The 21,547-nt window shown below is 35.9% G+C and overlaps 1 protein-coding gene across 1 annotated transcript; it reads right to left on the bottom strand.

Annotated features, from left to right (window-relative positions):
- Positions 1-13,148: 13,148 nt before the first annotated feature.
- On the bottom strand, positions 13,149-21,488 carry spef1 (sperm flagellar 1). Its single transcript, NM_200527.1, is given in 7 exon segments — positions 13,149-14,117; positions 17,513-17,609; positions 17,717-17,786; positions 19,873-19,915; positions 20,049-20,199; positions 21,022-21,133; positions 21,362-21,488. Coding segments are annotated over 7 exon segments (696 nt in total). The 5' UTR covers positions 21,477-21,488; the 3' UTR covers positions 13,149-14,009.
- Positions 21,489-21,547: the final 59 nt, after the last annotated feature.

Below are 21,547 nucleotides of genomic sequence, written 5' to 3'. Positions count from 1 at the left end.
ACTTGAATAGTATTTTTTAGTACAGTATAGGATAGTATTGACTTCAATAGTATTTTTTTTCCAAAGTGAACTATTTCAGATTTTTAACAAAAAAGCTACTCACAAAGGTTTGCAAGCACTTGGGGGTGAGTACATTTTCATTTCTGTGTGAACTGTCCCTTTCATTTTAAAGATAATTTTCTCAATATTTACATTTTTTTTTTCTTAAGCCCTTTAATTCTGGACACTAGAATAGTTGTATATTGGCCAATTATTGTCCTGTCCCCAAAAAGCAGTTAGAGTTTATTCTGTTGAACACAGAATAATATATAACGAAGAAAGCTGAAAATTTAAACCGATTTAAACAGAAAAAAGAAACTTAAAGGTTTGCAACCACTTGAGGTAGGTTACATTTTGATTTCTGGGTGAACTATACCTTTCATTTGTTTATTTTAAAGGTAGTTTTCTCGATGTTTAGATTTTTTTAACACTAGAATAATTGTATCTTGGCCAAATATTGTCCTATCCCCAAAATCATACATTTACAGAAAGCTCGTTTATTCAAATTCAAAACAGGGACCCCTATGAGTGATTTTGTGGTCCACGCAGGATCACATGAACCGTTTTTAGATGCTTATATGTTTTTATATAGTTATTAACAAAGGGGCCTCAGGATGATTTTTTGAAAATGGTACTCAAAATTAATTAATGAATTAATTGTCTAACTAGTTTTCTAGATTTATTCCACAGAATATCTTTAAGTTGGAAAACTCGGTTACAAATTTTTCTTTAAATGAAAAGTGGTTTTAAAAATTACACCTATATAAAAAAAAATCTTAGCAGGTATATTAGAAACTAACTAGGTCATATGATCAAGAACAGACATTATCATATAAACAAGAGCATAAACACCAGCGTGATCTAGGCCATGTCCACATGTACATGGGTATTTTTATAAAAGTTTAATAAAAGTTTTTCCGATGCACTGTGATACATTATAAGGGCAGGCCGAACCAACAGGTGGCAATAATGGCACTTTTGTCTTGTTCACATCAAACGGGGAATTAAGTACATTTCCCGAATAAATAGCATTAAAGTCAATGCAAACATGAGTACGTGAATGAGTCTGTTCATGGTCCTGTGGTTGAACAATACGAAATATGTTATTCATTTGCCTCAAATGTGCAGAATTTGCCTTATTCATGTGTTTAATGTTTGGTTTGGACCCAGCCATTTTTGCCAATCTAAGAGGAGAAAAACAGCCAGCATGCTGATGTCGTAAGGCTAAAACTCTGGTTTTAGCATCCACACTTTTTGGAAAATCTTCACCCTGGCTGGAGTTTTAAGAAAGTTGTGGTTTCCATCATGAAACATTTTCGTGTGGACAAACCAAGTAGAAAAAAAGTGTGGTTTTGAAAATACCAGTGTTTGTGTGGACAGGGCCTTAGGGTACTAACAAACTCAGCCAAGGATAATCAGGCGTGGGTATCTTATTAATTAGGTGCAAAAAATGTATTAAAGGTGCATTGTCATGTTTACCACTAAAGGGCATGTAGTTACAACAAACAAAAGCATAGTTTGTTGCTGCATGACTGAGTGTGGAATCATGGGAGTTGTTGTCTTCTACATCCTATGAGACTCCTGCTGTAATGTTCATGACTGAGCTATTCAAAACTTAATAGCATGGTAGTAGGAAGCAGAGTAAGGCTGAAAGCCATTGAAGCAAAACAAGATTGAAAACATTGGAGTCGACTGCTTCAGATTCTTCTGATCATAATCATGGAGAAGCAGCAGTGCTGTTTTATTAAACTAAAAACATTTAAGGGTTCTTACAGTTCTACTGCGCGATGATCTAATAAAACACAACATATTTATGTGTCTTTGGAGTTTCCTTGTTTTAAATAAAACAAAAAAGGAAATCAGGGGTATATGACATCATTAGCATAGTGACAGGAAACACCTGCGTCACTACTTCAAATAGCTTATTTCTTTGGATTTGGACATACTTTAATACGTTTGCAATAATGTGATTGCATAAGTCAGCAAAATATAACACTGTTCCAGTGGTTTTTGGACAAATTTAATAAAAATCTTACACTTTGTGCCTTTAAGAAATTTGTATTATTATATTTTGAGCATTATATTGTATACATGTACTATAAATAGCAGTATAGTAAATGGAACAGTATTTTTTTTTTTACTGGAGAAGAGGGATTAATCTGGCCCATGATGTTAGTCTGTCTGGCCTAGTGTTTTCTAATAGTGCAATAGAGATATATTTGCTTTTATCTTCAGTCCTACAACCCGTTTGGGGAATAATCTGATAGTCCTTCAGTTTTTCTCCAAGCACAACTCATCAAGTTGATGAACAATCCCAACAGGCAGTTATGACCCACATATTAGTGTTTATTCTGCAAATAAACTCAGAGCGTCTCAGTCAGTGGTATTTGTCCAAGCACAGGAAATGTCAAGAACTCTCATCTCCAACTAACAAATGAGCCTGCTTCAACTTTTTGATACTGGACACAGACTTACTAACAGTGCGTGAAGAAGGACAAAGGAAGGAAACAGTCACTGACGGAAGTGGGCAAAAAGGTCTTCAGCTGACCTTACGAAGGGAACAGAAGCTCAAACTCCCTCAGGACCTCCTGAGCGAATATCAGCCATTTAGATCAGCTTCTGTCACCAGACCAAGTCAATCCCCAGACACAAACCCATTTCCTCTTCCGGAAAGGCAATAAAGGTGACCTTAGAAGGTTTTGCATTTAAACTTTTAGGGTGATTTACACAAAGTGTTTAAGCTTAGAAAAATAAGAAGTCTGCTGTCAGGAAGTAGGCACCGCCTCAAAGTCACCTTCCAGAACCTTTTCATTATCTGTTCCTTGCTGGTGGAATATCCCCAATCCCAAACAGACTGCTGAATCTCTTGTAATGTGCAACGGGCAACTTAAAATATCATCAAATCATGAAAACCTATTTATTTTTAATCATTTTCTATTCTAGCTTGAATTTTTCTAACAAACTCAGAAACGTCATTAGCTGCAAGTACTGATTTATTATGATAAATAACTTGAAGCCTTCTTTTTTTTTAAGTAACTTTGAATAAAAGATTTTGTTAAATGACTCAATTTTTAATGTACAAGTAAAAATGTGTGGCAGTGCAATGGGGAGAAACCAGGAGATGCGAGCACAATGGTCAAACACATTCATTTAGGGAATGACGTTTGCAGATATTTAAGAAACTTGCTAAGTGAACATTCTTTTTTTTTATTTGAAAAAACAATGCTAAAGTCAGATATTCTGTTTTGAAAATGTGCTGAGACCTCATAGCAGACTCTGAAATGAGACAGATTCAGAGTTCCACATGAGCTGCAGGTTTGCGGATTGTGGGCACTTGATAATGTCTCTGGGGGCCCCCAAAATGTGTGGGCCCTTAGATTCGTCCTAACGTTCCCCCCTAGCGGCGCCCCTGAATGTAAACATTAGGTGAACAGATTACATTGTAACCCCATGTCCTATAACTACACGCTATGTGACAAGATTTGCAGTGATAAGCAATCTGCTGTTTGCACCAGACGAAATTCGACAGAATTTTAAATACAGCCATTCCACACAGAATATGCACTCACTCACGAAATGGTAAGGTTTATAATCTAATTAATACATATTAAACCTCTTCAACATTATTAAATGATGCTGAATCCCTGATATATGTTGGGTTTCAGTTCTTGTTCATTTTCAAAGGGTTTATTTTATTTTCAAGATCAGAGGTGAACTATCTGCTGCTGCTTTCAGCAGTATGACAATAAATGTCATGTAAAATGGCTTTCAATCTCACATTGTTAGCGTTTAACACTGAATAAAGCGCATGAGGTGTACCTGTTTTTGTCTGTTTTCTGTTGTCCAGCTGCAAGAGATAGAGACCATTTCTAATATAACAATTTCAGGTGTTGGATAGAACAAAAACTCCTTTTAAATATGGAAAATATTCACTGATCTAATAGTTGTATTTAGAGTAAAATGCTAATTTGTGTTATTTTTTCCAATGTAAAATAACAATGGTAATGTGGAACTAATGTGGTAATGTTAAAAAAAAAAATATGATTTTAAAAATTCTGTTTAAAAAAAAGTCTCTAATTTAGATCTGTGCTTGTTGCCCCATACACATTTTGGATGAAGCACATATTTCCTTCCTGCTCTACTCATCGATGACACAAAGGAAGTGGCTCCACCAAGGCTGAAAGCAGGAGGTGAGCTTTTGTTTAAGACCTACATTATTGCAGACTGCATTAATAATCAGTATTTACTGTAAATATTGTTTACTCATCAAATAAACATTTGTATTAACTGCACAAAACTGACTTTAAAGTCGCTATAACAAAGCAGCCCGGAAAGAGATTTTAATGACTCCCAAATGACTTATACAGGATCACTAACACGGCCTTACTCAGCACAGGGATGAAGGCCAACTTTTCTTTCCGTCCTTCATTGACGTAGAATGAAAATAAACCACATGCACGCTGTTAGCAAATTAAATATCCACACATTCTTTTTATTATTTATTTTTACCAGAAAAACAAGGCCATCATCCCAGCAGGACGCATGCATGTTGTTTTTCCTGGTTGTGTGGAGTCGATGGCAAACGTCTGAGGAAGGGCAGTGGCCAGGTTTTAGCTGGTGTTACAGACAGCCCTGTTCCCCTGACAACCCTGATGAGATTTATGAATTACTGGCATCAGCCTGAACAATTGCGTGCAGTGTTCAGTATGCCTCATGGTTCTGCTTGAGCCCTGAAGCGACAGTCATGAGGCCGTTTCTGTAAGGACATGACGGATGATGAGCCTGGCTTCTCTCAATCAGCTCTGATTAACACAATAATGCAGAACTTTCTGAGGGGAGTTTTATGCGCACAAATCAGAATTTGTGACACATGGTGTACTGTAGCTATAACTTATTGTAGCTAAATTATTTAATACTTACTAAATGATTTTTTTCTTTTGAAATTATTTACATATAAAAAAAAAACATGTATTTAAAAAAAAAAAAGATTTAATATAACTCTCACTCTGTTCTGCTTTGTTCTTACTCCACTTATCCTCCAGAATCCTCCACAGTTTAGTGATTGTAGTGGCATTTTAGCCATAAGTTTGTCACCATGATTTTGCAGAGATTTTCAGTCTGGTTTAGGTCAGGACTCTGGGCTACCATTTCATTATTTCAGCTTCAGTTTTCAGGTTCAAAGAACTGCTGATTTAGTTTTTCTGTGATAGTGTTCATTGTCTTGTGTGAACATTATTGGCTGATTTTAGTTTGATGAGCATGATGTTTCCCATTGTATCTAAATAAATTATACTTGCTTTCATCACAATGTAAAGTTCTCTGTCCACACAACATGCTCTTCAGAAAATGTTAGCCTCATGCTTTGATTCTTTCTGCTTATGAAGGTTTGGTCACTTTGGAGATTTTAGTCCAAATTTTCCTAATCATCTTGTCCCATCTGGGACATGCATGTGCATGTGAACACACCAAATGGATGACCCTGTGCCCATGTGAGATGATGTTGGTTTCCATACCTGCAGTAGTCTGTATTGTCATTCCACCAAGGAAACTAAAACTAGTGCAGAAGTCCTCTTGTGCAGTCACAGAATGTGGCTCTTGTTTCAGTCAGCTTTCATCACTTTGGTGTGTTCACGCAGCTTTTTGGTCCAGGCTTGATCCAATACAGTTGTGTTTTGTTGGTGTTAAAAGTTTGGTGTCAACTTGATGTGTCCTGTGCCTTAGTTTTGCCACTTTAGCTTTTGTACCTGTGCTCTGATTTATAGCTTAACAGTCAAATCGGAGTGCTGTCATTCACTGACAGCCAATGCTCATTCTACATGCTGAATCAAGCAAAAATCAGTGACTTAAGGACTTCAGGCATTCATAATTAAACAAATAGAGCCTGTGCATTTTAATCAGGTAAGCAAGTCAGTTCTTTGGCTAAAGTCAATCTTTACTTGCTTCTGTACCTGTTGGTGATTGTTAATGTGCACATGTGTGTGGCTCTCTTATCTTGCCAAGGGAAGCAACAGTTATCTTACAGCTTGCACAACCACTTACTCATACCGACTCAGTGCAGGTCTGTTTTTAAGGTGGAGAGATTTGAAAGCAATGCTTTGAGGTCTTGTTTAACCCCCTGGGTGTGTCATAGGGTTAACATCTCTCCTGATAACACCTGTCTGAAATCTGACTTTAACACTCAATCTGTTTTCCACTCCGAGAGCTTTCCCATGCTTGTCATCAGTCAACTCCTGAACTGGTTCATTTCAAGATTGGCACAATATTAAAGGACATTAAGTTAAATGACACCTAACTGAAACCATCTTCAATTCATTGAATTGTCATGCCTTACACAGCAATTAGTAAAGTATTTGCTTTTGGGATGCATCTCATTTAGACTAATAGATATTCGATGATTGATTGCGTTTCTGATGACAGCAGACAGCTTGTTTGGTATCCTAAGTTCAGAAGAGAGCACGGATTCTGTTAAGTGAACATCTGCAGTCACATGCAGAAGGGATCATCTGAGCAAATCAATCCCAAACTACATTTATGGATCATCTTCAGTCATCCTATGAGAAAAGAAGAAAACGCAATAAACATGCCAATTAACTGATAAAAAAGACATTTTCATCTACAGAATGTTTACTTAAATGTTCTCCAGGCAGTTTGATTACCATGTGGTTTCCATTGCGTTACAAACTCCTCCCTCATTAATCTTCCAAGAGTCATTTAAACAACATAAAAGTAAGTTAGGCTTCAGACAGTCATGTCTTATTCTGAACAGAAACAGACGCACTGGGATAGTAATCAAGCCTATCCCTTACATCTGAACTCCGTCAAACAAATATGTTTTTTCTTCGCTCAATTGTACCATCACATTTTTTATGAATTTACTGTGCAGTGTCATGGCTTGAGTTTTGTTTGTTTTTACTGTCAGCTAAACAAACCAACACTACCGCCATGTTATTTTACACTTCTTTACTTGACCTGATGATCTAAACCCCATATGTTGATAAATTGTCATAACGGACACGGCTTGAATGCTAAACCGCAAACAGCACTGTAATGAAGACTGCATTTTCTATTGCTCTTACAGGAATAGTCTAGGTTCAATTCAAGTTTATCTGAATTGAGAACATTTGTGGCAGAATTTTGATTACCACGAAAATACTTCAAAAGTAGAAATCAGGGATACAGTAATAAACTTACCATAACAATGATTGAAGCAAATCATTGTAAAAACCCTAATATACTTTAATGTTTAAATGCTCATACACCTGGCGCAATAAGGCACAAGTTGTGTTTGGCACGATTTGTGGCTATTTTCAGACCAGCGCAACCCTAATTTTCATGTTTTGCTCCCCGTTGTTTAAATAGTCAATCCATTTGCACCACATTTTGGACTCATGAGTGCTCTGGTCAAAAAAGGAGATTTGTTAAGGTGCATTGTTGGTATGTTGCTATTTTGAGGAACTGAAATAGACTGTGTCACTGACCAACTAAAAGTCTAAAGTCCAGAACAGGGCACATTAGTTATGTACCCTAAAAGTGTACACGTTACTTAATGCACACAGGATGTACAGCAATACATATATCTTTACATTTGAATTTCATTTGTATAATGCAATTATTATTAACAGATTTATTTATTATATGCATATTTATATTTGTTATAATAAAAGCAAGTCTATATTTGTCCACTTGTTATATTTGTCCACCTGTTTTGACTACTCTTCGTTATTATTGTTAGTTAATTAGTTTGCTGAAAATTAGAACTGAATTTAGAAATAGTTTTAAACAAATCTTGGCACTTAACAAACAAAATTAAATTTGTAGGCTAATGGATGTCTTCAGTGGAGTGAGTACAACACCATTTCCTTATCCACGAAAGTAAAGGAGTAAAGTAAAGAGTAAACGTAAAGAGGCTGCATGAATGGAGGAGGCTCGGTCTTTATCCTCGTGCTGCAGAGGGTCTGTTTTACTGTTTACTCGCTAATAAAGCATCCAGTTTTTTTCATTTACTTTACAAAGTCCGCCATGTAAATAGCAAATGTGCTATTTTGTCCACCATGTAAATAGCAAAAAAGCGTATTTTTCCATCCTTAAAATAGAAAAAGTAGATGCAGCCATGCCCTTAATGCTTTTGCGCCATGCACTTTAGACTTTGCGCCTTGATTGTTAAAATAGAGCCTTAATATTTTTTGCATCTTAATCAAAACACAAAAACAGGGTGAGACATAATGTAGCCCCTCCCGCTTTTTAAAAACAACCAATAGCAAAAGATTTTATCACATCTCTGCCAGTGAGAGTGGTTGAGATTGCATCAAATGAAAAGCTAAAGAGAAGCATCTTCAAGGGGTGGGGCATGTCAGATACTAGAGAGCATTTGATGAGTTATAATTTAAGGAAAAACCGTAGTATGGGGTGACGTGAATAAAATTGTTGATCCATTTAGGTGAAAGTAACAAATTACAAGCTTTACATGTTTATATTGTTATTTATATCTTCTTTTAGTACTGTTTTGGGGCACTTTAGTAAATAGATATTTAAAAAAACTAACACTACTGACATCTAAAAAAAAAAAGTATATTTTAATTTTCATGGGATCTTTAAGAAAAACGTTTCACAAGGGGAGTTTTGCTGTGATGTTAGAGAAGATCCAACTTTGGTTTGCTTGGTTTTCAATAATCTTTGGTTTGTCACAGAACAATTAGTTTGCCATAGGGTTTTTCACATCAGGTAATTATAACTATAAGCCAAAATACTGATCCCTGAGGACTAAATTTTACTCCATTATGGCCATCACTTTAAACATTAAGTAAGACAAGCCATATGACAGCAACATCAAAACCAGCATTCAACAATTTCAACATGTAGAGGAGGGAAGAAGTTTTGATGTAACATATTTGTTGTGGTTTTGTTTTAAAGGAGATGGAATGTACAAGTTGTGCAATTAAAAGGGCAAAAGGAAAGGCAAAAATTCCATATGACTGGTGCTGTTGCACATCACCAAAGCTGATAAAAAAAACACAAAACTGCAGATAAAGGCAGCAAGTGAATTCTGCTTCTGTACATGTATGTTTTATAACACTTCTATACAATTCTGCGCCAGTGTTTCATACGACATGCATTTGTCCGATCAATAAACAGTTATGTACAGACTAGGGTAGTCTGCTAAATTAGACCCCCAAACGTCACTGCTGTACTAATATTATTCTGTCGCTTATAGTTTATCTAATAATAATTAATTAAATTTAAGTTTATTTCTATAGTGCTTTTACAATGTTGAATGTGTCAAAGCAGCTTAACATAGAAGTTCAAGTGAATTGAAACGGTGTCAGACCAGTTTTCAGAGTTCAAGTTCAGTTTAGTTCAGTTCAGTGTTGTGTAATTTTTACTGCTGAAAGTTTAAACAAAGAGCAAGTCCATAAATGCACAGCTCCACAAATCCCATACTAAGCAAGCCAGTGACAACAGTGGTGAAAAACAAAACTTCACTAATTGACGAAAGTGAAGGGAAAAAAAAAAAAACCTTGAGAGGAAGCAGGCTCAATTGGGCACGACCATTTCTCCTTTGGCCAAACAATAACAATGGCTGAGTGAACTCAGCATGTGCAAAAATTAAAAAATAAAATAAAAAATAAAAAACACCAGCAAATTAAGAAAACATCTTCATTGGTTTGACAGCACACATGAAGCAATCCTTGCCATGCCACGTTACACAAATAGAAAACGTGTTATTGTGATATTGTGATAAATGTGATATTCCAGTATTGCGCATAAATTTATTTGCATGATTTGGATGGAAACATAGCTTATGATAAATATTTATATTAACATACATTGCCAGACCTTCCACTAATAGCTTGTGCAAAAACATGGTCGGCAAATTAAAAGTTAAAAAAATTCCTTAAAAAAGCACACGTGAAGCTGACACTACAAAAATCTAAAACAAAGCTATTGTTTTCATCAGAAGACATTTGAACAATCTTGGAAAAACCCTCTGAAGAAGTGAATCTTCAGAACTTTAGTTTACTTTTCCTCTCTTGGATTCTTTTGTACTCTGACCTTTGGAAGATGGTCTTAATAATGAGACATTGTTACAGACCAGAGGGAGTCTTACACTCACTCTCTCTTTATCAGAACAACTCCCGTTCCAGACGTTCTCACAGTGTGCCTCATATGCCGCCAGTATGCTGAAGGGCTCAGGCCTGCTTCTGACTGTAATTCAATGTGACTCAGAGCGCTTTAATGCTGTTTTACCACCCAAAGATCCAACCCTCGAATTCCTCTCTCTGAGAGCTCAGCTTGAGTCACCAGGGAGCTTGGAGAACTTCATGGACAGATGTGAAATGAGGATCAGCATCTTATATTTATGACCCCTATGAAACATATCCCTTTCAGGATATATCCAGCAACATCCAGCCAATTATAAGAAATCCTTCAAAATTCATAATAATCTCTCAAATATAGACAGTGAAGCTTTTTTTATGCTATCAACTTTTGTTGCCGAATTGTTTACATTTGGTCTGAGGTTTCCAAATGGGGTTGATGTGAATACAAACACATGCCTCATGAGAGAGACATAAAATGATTGAAAATCCTGCATCCAAAAAAGCTGTGTGAACTCCAAAAAGAGCAGAGAGAAGAGAAGTCTGCTGGAGCCAAATCTGTATTGTTTGTCGGAAACCCCCAAATTACAGATCTCCCCTTGATGACTTGGTGATAAAGAGTAGCATGTGGTGAAAAGAGGCAGATGTTGATGAACCCCCAGGGAATCATGGAGAATATAATGTACCTTTAAACACTGGATAGAGATTTGATGACCGCTGAATAAAATGTCTTTATTGGCATATTTGGTTTCATAAAGTTTTAGCCACCCTCAAACGATCCAACATGTAGGCTACATTTTCCTCTTCAGTAGACCAGTGAATAAGATGAAGGCTACCATCAAAAAAAAAAAAGCAAAAAAGAAACCTTTACAGGCAAAACAAAATGATGTGGCTCATGGTGGCACATTGAGGTCTTACCAATGATCAGTCTACACAAGGAGCAGTGTTGTTTCAACACAATCTCACGGCAATTCATAACTTTTTGATTTAGTGGCTAATTCGCACGAATTCGTATACAATCTAATTCCTACATTTTAGTACGATTTGCTCATCCCCCAATGACGGTTGGGTTTAGGGGTGGGGTTAGGTGCCACACCTCCTTTTTAAAATCGTACAATTTCTTTTGACTAAACTCGTATGAATTCATACGAATTAGCCACTAAACTGCCAAAACGTAAAATACTAAACGTTTTCTCGTGAGATCAGGCTGGTTGTTTATAGCAATCTTCAAAAGGCATTTAACTTCTTTCACCATTATAAAAAGTAACAATTGGTTTCTTAGTTTTTCTCAGTTGCTTTGGCTCAATTCTTGAATGAAAGTTTTATTTTTCAAAAGAATAAGTTTAGATCTCTGAACAATTAGCTTATTGTTCAGCTCATAGTGGCATTTTTTATTGATTTAAGCAAATTTCAAATGCTTTGGCACATGTGCAAAAAGCAAGTACAAATTTCTGTAGTTTGGACAAAACCAAATTGCATTTGACTTGTTGATCAAAACTGACAGGTCAATTCTCATTTAAATAGTCAAAACTTCTCACAACTTCTCAATCAATTTTCATCAGCAATTTGTACACACACAAACATAAATATTTGGATATCGACACAATTCTAACATTTCTGGCTCTGTACTACAACACAATCGATTTGAAATTAAACGAACAAGATGTACTTTAACTGCAGACTGGCAGCTTTAATTTGAGGGTATTAATATCCAAATCAGTTTGCATATGTGCCTCCCACTTGTTAAGGGTCCAAAAGTAATTGAAATAAAATAATAATCATAAATCAAATTTTCATTTTTTAAAACTTGACTGCAAACACCAAACACCAGATCACCAAACACCAGATACCCATTCCTGGTGGTGCTCTGCCAGGCCTCTACAGCAACTGTCTTCAGTTCCTGCTTGTTCTTGGGGTATTTTCCCTTCAGTTTTATCTTCAGCAAGTGAAATACAAGCTCACTCGGATTCAGGTCAGGTGATTGACTTGGTCATTGCATAACATTACACTTCCCCAAAAAAAAAAAAAAAAAAAAACCCATCCAAGTAATAAAAAAAGAAAATTTGATTTATAATTATTATTGTTAGAATTGTGTCGATATCCAAATATTTATGGACCTAAATGTATATATATATATATATATATATATATATATATATATATATATATATATATATATATATATATATATATATATATATATATATATATGACCACAGCACAACTGCATTCACAATCCTGAACTGCAGTAACATGCTTGTGGAAGAGAAATGGAAAGAAGTTTAATCTCTGGCAAAGTCAACAAGAGCGACAGGATGTCCACTAAAACTTGTTTTTTCTTGGATGTTTATTTTGTAGTGTTTTTATTTATTTGTGGTAACATAAGAAATATACAATAGAGTTATTGGACAAGCAAGATTGATCTATGCATGTACTACATTTGTACTCAAATAAATGTACTGTATAAATTCATTTTTTTCTATGTACTATTGACTCTTCTCAATAAAAATCAGATTTTTTAAAACCTTCATTTTCATGGTGAAAAAACAACTAATCATTTTGACAAGTGTGGCTCACATAATCAGAAATGCACTATGTTTTTGGCCAAATTAGTGATACAACAAGTTGGTTTTGAAGCATAGATTAAATGTTTCGGGTGAGTACATTTTGCAGACATGCTACAAAGTTCTGAATTTCCAACAAATCGTTTTGAGATTTTCACACAGTTTAGAGAATGTTAAGTCTGTTTTGAAAAATGTGCTAAAGCAATTGAGGAAAAACTGTAAAGTGAGTAAACCCACTGCCTTAAAACCGACATGTTGACTTTGTTAAAAAAAGGGAGTAAACCTGTAACTTGAATCTTTTATGTTAACATAATTTGTACAACTGCGCACAATGAATTTACCAAATAATTATAAGACAACAGGTTTACTCACTTTTTAAATAACAAATCTGTATATTTAAGTCAACACATCACTTTTTACATTGCTGGTAAATAGCACAAACAAAAAAAAGTAATTTTACATCTTTAGTTTTATAGGTCAGCATCAGTAGGAATAGGATATTTTGGTCTTAAAGAAAGAAGAAGTGAAATTTAGTCAAAATTAACTCTGCTTTCTGTAAGTGACAGCATGTGTCCATGCAAACAAACAACCATAACTATTTGTTAACCATCTGCTTAAAAACCTCTGCAACTTTTCTCCATGCTTGCATAGGAACCAAATCCATTTGAATGCAAATCTTTACTTTCAACATCTAACGCTGTCCACAAAAATTACAGACTGGTCTTATGACATGACAGCTAATAATACTGTGACATACAAAAATGTACAATGATCAGCAAATCCCAAAATAGAGTAAAGCTAAATTTGAGAATATCAACATGAATGGAAACATAAAAATGAATGTATCATTAACACAAATGCCAAAATAAAATTTAGGGAAAACACAGAGCAATTACAACACTTAGTCATTCATTTGGAGAGCAAGCTTTGCTTAAAGATTTATAAAGTTTAACAGTGATTGAAATCAATTTATAAATGCATGGGGAAAGAAAGAAAGAAAAAAAAAACACTTAGAAATATCATTTAAATTCCAAAATAAAAAGCAAGTACTAATACTGGTGAATCATTTCCAGAATGTCTGAAATGCATCAAGGAATAAAAACTTTACTGCCAAAGTTTGTTGGACTTCACAGTGAAGCATAAACTGCTCTAGATGGTCCTTGGTAATGCAATTGGTGTGCCAACAATTAAAAGAAAAAATCTAACAATCACAGAGCATAAAACAAATGAGGAAAAAGAGATGATTTCATATGGATCATGGGCCAGCTTTTTGTAAGTCTTACGTATTCCTATGCACTTTTTGAAATGATGTTCATGAGTTGCGTGCTTTATATCGCTCTAAGTGCTTTGTGAGATCCTCAATGCGTAGGTCCTTAAGATGCACAAGGTGCTCCAATCGGTTTACTTTAATCTGTAAAATCTGGAGCAAAGTTAAACATTTAGTTGGTATTCAACAGCGGCTGTAAGTGTACGATATAACATTTGCAAACCAATTGCTTTGCAGTGATACAAAATGACAAACAAAAGCTGATGTCACAATCACAGTGACATTGAGCAGTGTAATTTCCTTCCGTAGAAACTGACTAGTTGATACAGAAATTGATAACATTTCCAAAAACTAGGCCGTTACTGAATTTCCTTGTTTTTTTAAACTGAAAAATGCAAAAGTTGCAGTTCTCTATCTAATGTGTTAATGCAACCTTAACATTTAGCTTGATATACAGTAATTGGTGGGTGACAAATCTCACAGCTGCTGAACTCACAGTGACTCGGTAAACATTTTTGCAAACTCTATCACATTTGCATCAGTGACAGGAAGAACATGTGACCTGCAGCCCTTGACCAATTGCCTGCAGAAAAGCACAGGAAGGACAAATTTCCTTTTGCGACATAAGCATCTCTCGCCACCTGCCATTGTTTGCTAAAGGTGCTGAAACTAACTTGATAGGTTTTGGGATTGCCAAGTCATAATAGAAATATCAATATTTTTGAAAGATCTCAAGAAACAAAGATTTAAAATTAATTCCTACTTTAAACGTATTAGTTTAAGTTTTGAAATATTTCTTTCTTTCCTTTTTTTTTGGATTTATGGACATATGAAATTGGATAATATTTTTTCATTCCTTTTCCTTTGGCTTAGTCCCTTATTTATCAGGGGTCGCTACAGCGGAATGAACCGCCAACTTTTCCGGCATATGTTTTACACAGCGGATACTCTTCCTGCCGCAGGACAGTACTGGGAAACACCCACACACTCCCGCATTCATACACACATTTGACCAATTTAGTTCATCCAATTTACTTATAGCGCATGTCTTTGGACTGTGGGAGAAACTGGAGCACGCAGAGGAAACCCAGGTCAACACGTGAAGAACATGCAAACCTTCTTGCTGTAAGGCAAAATTGCTAATCACTGAGTCACTGTGTCGCCCAAAAATTGGGTAATAACTACACTGTAAAATTAGATTAGTTTAGGCTATTTAAAAAAAAAAAAAAGAGTAAACTTGTTACCTTATAATTGTTAAGTAAACAAACTATTCTAATGAAAATCAAATTGATGCTTTTAAGACAACATGTTTGCTCACATTTTTAAAGTAAATTAACTAATAGTTTTTTACAGTGTAGGTACTGTACAACTATCCCTAAACCTATCCCTGAACCTACTCTTATGACCTAACCTTTAATAAGGTAACTATACTGTAAATACATGTAAATTACACATACTTTAAAATAAATAAATAAATAAAAATGTAATGTGATGCATACAGTTGAAGACAAAATTATCAGCCCCCTATAAAATATTTCATTATTTTTCAAATAACTCCCAAGTGCTGTTTAATTGACTAAAGATTTTTTCAACACATAATTTTTAAACATAACAGTTTATTCAGAAAGCTTCGAGTGTTTGTAATACAAACAGAAACACAATTTTAATCAAATATAAAAAAAACTTGCAGGTCAAAATTATTAGCCCTCTGATGTTAATAGTCAATAGTGTAATCCTTTTGCTTGACAACAGCCATCAGTCGTTTATTGTAGCTCTCAACAAGTTTCAAGCATGTCTCCTGAGGAGTGTTAGCCCATTCTTCCTTAGCAAATCTCTCAAGCTCTTCCAGATTTGTTGGTCTTCTGGCATGAACTCTAGACTTCAGTGTCCCCCACAGATTTTCTATTGGGTTCAAGTCTGGGCTTTGTTCAGGCCAGTCAAGGACTTTCACTTTGTTCTGTTGGAGGTAGTTCTTTACAAGAAGTCATGTATGCTTTGAGTCATTATCATGCTGGAATACAAAACGTCGACCCAAACCAAGTTTTGTTGCAGACTGTTTGAGGTTATTTTTCAAAATCTTCTGGTAGTCTTCCTTTTTCATGTTTCCTTCAACCCTGGTACGATTCCCTGTTCCAGATGCACTGAAACATCCCCATAGCATTATACTCCCACCGCCATGTTTCACTGTGGGAACAGTGTTCTTTGGATTAAATGCCTCTCCCTTCTTCCTCCAAACATAGGCAACATCTCTATGGCCAAAGAGCTTTAGTTTTGTCTCATCTGACTAAACGATACATTTCCAGTATTCATTATTTTTCTCTAGATTGTCCCTGGCAAACTTCAGTCTAGCTTGGAGGTGTCTCTTTTTTAAAAGTGGAGTCTTTCTTGGTCGACAACCTTTCAGTCCACTCCTGTGCAGGGCTGTAGTGACCGTCTTTGCTGAGACATTAATTTCAGACTTGGCTAAGTCATTCACTAGTGTCTAGGCAGTTGTTCTTTGGTCTTTAGAAACCTCTCTTACTAATTTTCTTTCCAAAGTTTTGGAAATATTTCGCTTTCTACCTCTGCCAGTCATGTTCTCCACGGTGTGGATCTCATTAAACTTCTTGATAATACTTCTCACGGCACTTCTTGACACTTGAAAGCACTTTGATAAACATGTATATCCTTCTCCTTCTTTGTGAGCCTCAACAATTCTTTTTCTCAAGTCTAAAATTATATCTTTTGTCTTTGTCATGATAACAGAATGCACTATCGAACTATTTGTTTTTCAAGACAGCAGTTTTAAGCCTCAAATGCAATTTAAAGGCTTAATTAGGTTAATTACCTTAACTAGGCAAGTTAGGGTAATTAGGCAAGTCATTGGACAACAGTAGTTTTTTCCTGGAGCCAATCAAACAAATAATTACTTAAGAGGGCTAATAATATTGACCTTAGCAGTTTTTACTTAAAAAAAAATAAAAATTATTTCACCCAAACTAAAAGAAAAAAAAACCTTTTCCAGAAGAAAAATACAAAAGGAAATGCCGTGAAAACTATTTTCTTGCTCTGTTCAACAGCACTTGTGAAATATTTGTAAAAGAATACAAATTTCATAGGAGGGCTAATAATTTTGACTTCAACTGTATATGACTGTAATTGGAAAAAAATTGGACCTGTGAATTTGTTCTACTCATGGGGTATTCATTTGATTTTGAGATGTGGCCATTGAAAAAGCATTTAAATGGAGTCATTTCAGCAGTCTAGTTTAATCTTTAAATTGTGACACATGATGTCAAACAATTGACAAAATAAGACATGCTTAAATTAATTTACAATAGGATTAAAATCTTGTTTCTAGTAAGTATATTTTCCTTCCATGCTTACATTCACCAATAAAGCAACTGTAAGCATAATGACTGTTTTCATGCAGGTTTACCAAACCATCCCCCATTTTGGTCTGCAGATATATTGAACAATGTTGAAAGTGGCAGAAATCAACTGTCCCACATGTACCTGCCTGCATAATTAACTGGATTTTAAAATCAAATATAGGATTAAAAACTTACACCAACAGTCTCCTGTAAAGCCAAAATGGCCTGCTCCTTTTCCTCCAAAAGCAAACGTACAGCTGGATCCACATTTGGTCCAATGGTTCCAGCAGCCCTATGCAAGATTAACAACAACTGAATTATAAATTTGTACTTGATTCACATGCTTACATTAATGACTGCATTAAAAAACATTTTAAACAAAATCACATCGCTTGATACCTGACTTTCTCTGTTTTCTTCACAGTAGCTGGATTTAAATGACTGGGTTCAATAACCATCACATGATTCCCTGCAGGAATTTGGGAAAACAAAGACATTGAGACTTTACCCTTATGAAACCCTGCTTCAATTTCCTCTAGCGGAGTGCAGCTCCCCCATACTTGAAGATTTGAATGCTCGTGAGAATTGCTTAGCCAGGAAGACTAAACTAATTAGACTCCATTTGAACCTATTAAACACAATAAGGTCAAATAGACACATTGACGCGGCACCAGACTGTAACTACAGAGCAGGAGTTTTATTTGGCTCTAAGCTTCGAATCATCAACACCAGCTGTGCTTCACCTTATAAACATCCCATAAGGATAAAATAACAGGTTGAAATTGAACAGCACCTACTGAAAAAAGAAAAGTTGAAAACACAGGACTCCTGTTGCCTCAATAGAAGAGGTCTGTGCTTTGATAATAAAATATATCAGAACTAATCTCGCCACTCTGGTCTCATAATAGACTTAATAATAGTATACTCTTGGCTTGAGTTTGCTGTGGACGAGAAAAGCTTTTAGCTACATGTGTTGAGCCTGTTGGAAGCGATAAGAGTGATCTGGTGAATTGAGCTGAGGGGTGCAGAAACTTTTCAATCATGAAAAGCATGAGTCAAACCTGAAACCAGATGATGCCATGACTAACCCAAGATGATGATGAGGTGTGAAAAATAAAGGAGGTGACATCATTTATTCTATGTTAAGTGTGCTGACAATGCAGTGCATTTGCCCAAAAACGCAGCTGGAAAATACTTGGTTAAAAGCGAAGTCATGATTTGTTTTCGAATGCTTTAACTTTCAATGTATGTACAAAAAAACTGTTGGCATACATGTGTGAAAATACAACAGGGTGAGTTGATAAAAATCTTATTTTTGGATGAACTAAAGATAACACAAACCCATCTCAAAATACACTTGGTGACACTTTCTCAAGAAATGCTGCTCGTCTTAAGGGCATAAATAAACTTCTATGTACTTGCAACATCTAACTTGCAAATTTTAAAGTTTTTTTCCATTTACTAAGGCAAGAGCTTAGTTTTTTTTGAGTATTATGAGTTTATCTATAACCACAGACACCAAGAACGCTTAGCTTCCTTAAAAGTCTCATGCTGACACATCCTCAGGAGTTTAGATTAAGCAATGGCTTTAATCTCTACTTTTGGTAGCATCAAAGAATCACCATATTTGATCATACACCAATCTCACTCCGGCTACTTTCTGTAGATGTGTGCTGACTGAGGGTGACAATGTGACTAATTTTAGGTAAAGGAGGTGGTGCATAAATGAGATCATTCAAACATACTTTATTAATTTTTTTCCTGTGACACAAAAAAGTCCCGGTGAAAGGGATCAAGTGCCCATCAGTAGTGCCTTTAAAAAAAATTTTAACGCCTATGTCTCTGCAGTAACAGGCTGTCATGTCAAACTCCTTGAAGTTTTAGTCCATTCATTCATTTATTCATTCATTTTCTTGTCGGCATAGTACCTTTATTAATCCGCGGTCACCACAGCGGAATGAACCGCCAACCTATCCAAGTTTTTACGCAACGGATGCCCTTCCAGCCACAATCCATCACTGGGATACATCCACACACACATTCACACACACTACCAACAATTTAGCTTACCCAATTCACCTGTACCCACGTGAAGGCAGGGAGAACTCCACACAGAAACGCCAACTGAGCCGAGGTTCGAACCAGCGACCCAGCGACCTTCTTGCTGTGAGGCAACAGCACTACCTACTGCGCCACTGCCTCGCCTAAAGGTCACAGAAACGGCCAATGTGGGGCTCGAACCCACGACCCTGAGATTAAGAGTCGCACGCTCTACCGACTGAGCAGAATTGTTAAGGCAGAATTGTTAAGCAGACTGTCCCATTAAGTTACAAACTAAGGCATATTCAATAGTGGAGAGACTTTTATAAAAATAAATGAAGCTTAACTTAAAACCCGAGTTACTGCGTCTGCCACTAAAACACACCACAGTCCAGGGGTGCTCACCAGGACATGAACTCCACGTCAGACCTCCTCTAAATTATCTTTCCTGCTCTACTCTACTTGGGAAGCAAGAGCCATATTTATATGCATAATATATGTTTTAGAGCATCTACCTGATCCCTGCTGTCCATCTGAAGTGGTGTAATACTCCAAGTCCTATAAAAACAATTATAAAGGATCATAACTTCGACAGTGTGACTAAACCTTGCATGTTAATACTAAATTCAGTGCCAGACTGAAAAGGAGGAAATAATACAGAAAGATGCAGAATAAAAATAAAAGTTCTCACCTGTGCGCTATCTGGTTGTTTTCCTTCTTTCTTTTCCTCGATCTTCTCTCTCAAAGAGCAAAGGGCTGGTTCAATGTAGCCTGGTGTGCTCACTACAATTTTTTTCACCGTGTCCTCAGGTATATGGAAGTTTAGCTTGGAGAAAACTTTTCTAAAGAAAATTTACGATTTAAAAAGGAGGGCAAATTATTTAAATTAAATAATGATATTACATATAAAAATGTAGCGTTGTGTTTTCTTCATTCGTGTTTTAAAATATATACTGTAGTCCTACCAAATAATTATGTATTGAAAAGATGTCTAATAGATTTCCACATGTAGACATCTTGGTTAAAACAAGGATAAATTGAAAATCTAGTGAAAATCTAAATATCCAAATATAGACTACTCATGTTTCCCAGTGGTGGGTTGCAGCTGGAAGGGTATGCGCTGCGTGAAACATATGCTGGATAAGTTGGTGGTTCATTCTGCAGTGGCGACCCCAGATTAATAAAGGGACCAAGCCGAATATAAAATAAATGAATGGATGAATGAATGAATGAATGGACTACTCATCAAATACACACATTAGACAGACTTTAAACGTGTAATGACTCATTCTTGTCTTTTTGTTGACCATTTTTTGGCCTACTGTTACATTTTACATTGTGTTAGAGAAGACATCCATGTTTGGACGTCTATTAGACATCTATAAAACACATAAAATCCAAATTGTGCTGTATAGTGACAAACACCCCTAAGCTTAAATAAAAACGTACTGTAAGATGTCGCACTAAAACATGTGTAGGCAGCACACTAGGTCTTAGGACTCATTCAGTGTTAATAGTTTTTGAGATCTTAAAATTGTTATTGCTGAGGTGTAAAGTCGCATTCCCGTAATCCTCGGGGAATCTTCACGCGACACGCAGGGTCAGATAAGCAGAGCGCTGTTTGCATTGCTGTCTGTGAGTGGAGAACAAATAAATACACTCGCCTGTTGAGGGTGATCCAGTTACTCTGCTTCTGCTGCGTGGAATGTGCGGGCGTGTAGTTGTGCAGCTCCACCAGCTTAGGGAAGAAATGCTTCACCACTTCAGCAGCCATAACTGCTTGCGCAAATCGATAAAATGCAGTGGAATATACTGTATGCTATATTGATAATTTGCTAAAAGTCTTAAAATAACATCATGACCACGTATAAAAATGTAACTTTCTTTACAAACATTAACCACGGGTTTGCTTAAATTAAACCTGAGGGTATCACTGTCAACAAACATAAAGGGCTAAATAACAAGTGGTTTTGTTTGTTACCAGGATGAATTCATTAACGTTACCTCCATCGCTAAAATCTCGTGTTATGTTGCGTTTGGGTCTGGAGAGCGGTATCTTGTCTATCCACGCATAAAGGTCTTGCAAGGTTTCTTCGTCTAATTGTTTTGGCCCGTCCATAATTTAAAACGAGCCTTTGAGTAATCAAAACCAACTATTATTTCAGGTGTATCATTAAAATGTTTGACCTG

This window comes from Danio rerio, chromosome 13 (assembly GCF_049306965.1).
Source record: "Danio rerio strain Tuebingen ecotype United States chromosome 13, GRCz12tu, whole genome shotgun sequence".
Lineage (NCBI taxonomy): Eukaryota > Metazoa > Chordata > Actinopteri > Cypriniformes > Danionidae > Danio > Danio rerio.
This window is presented reverse-complemented; position numbering and strand designations above follow the sequence as displayed.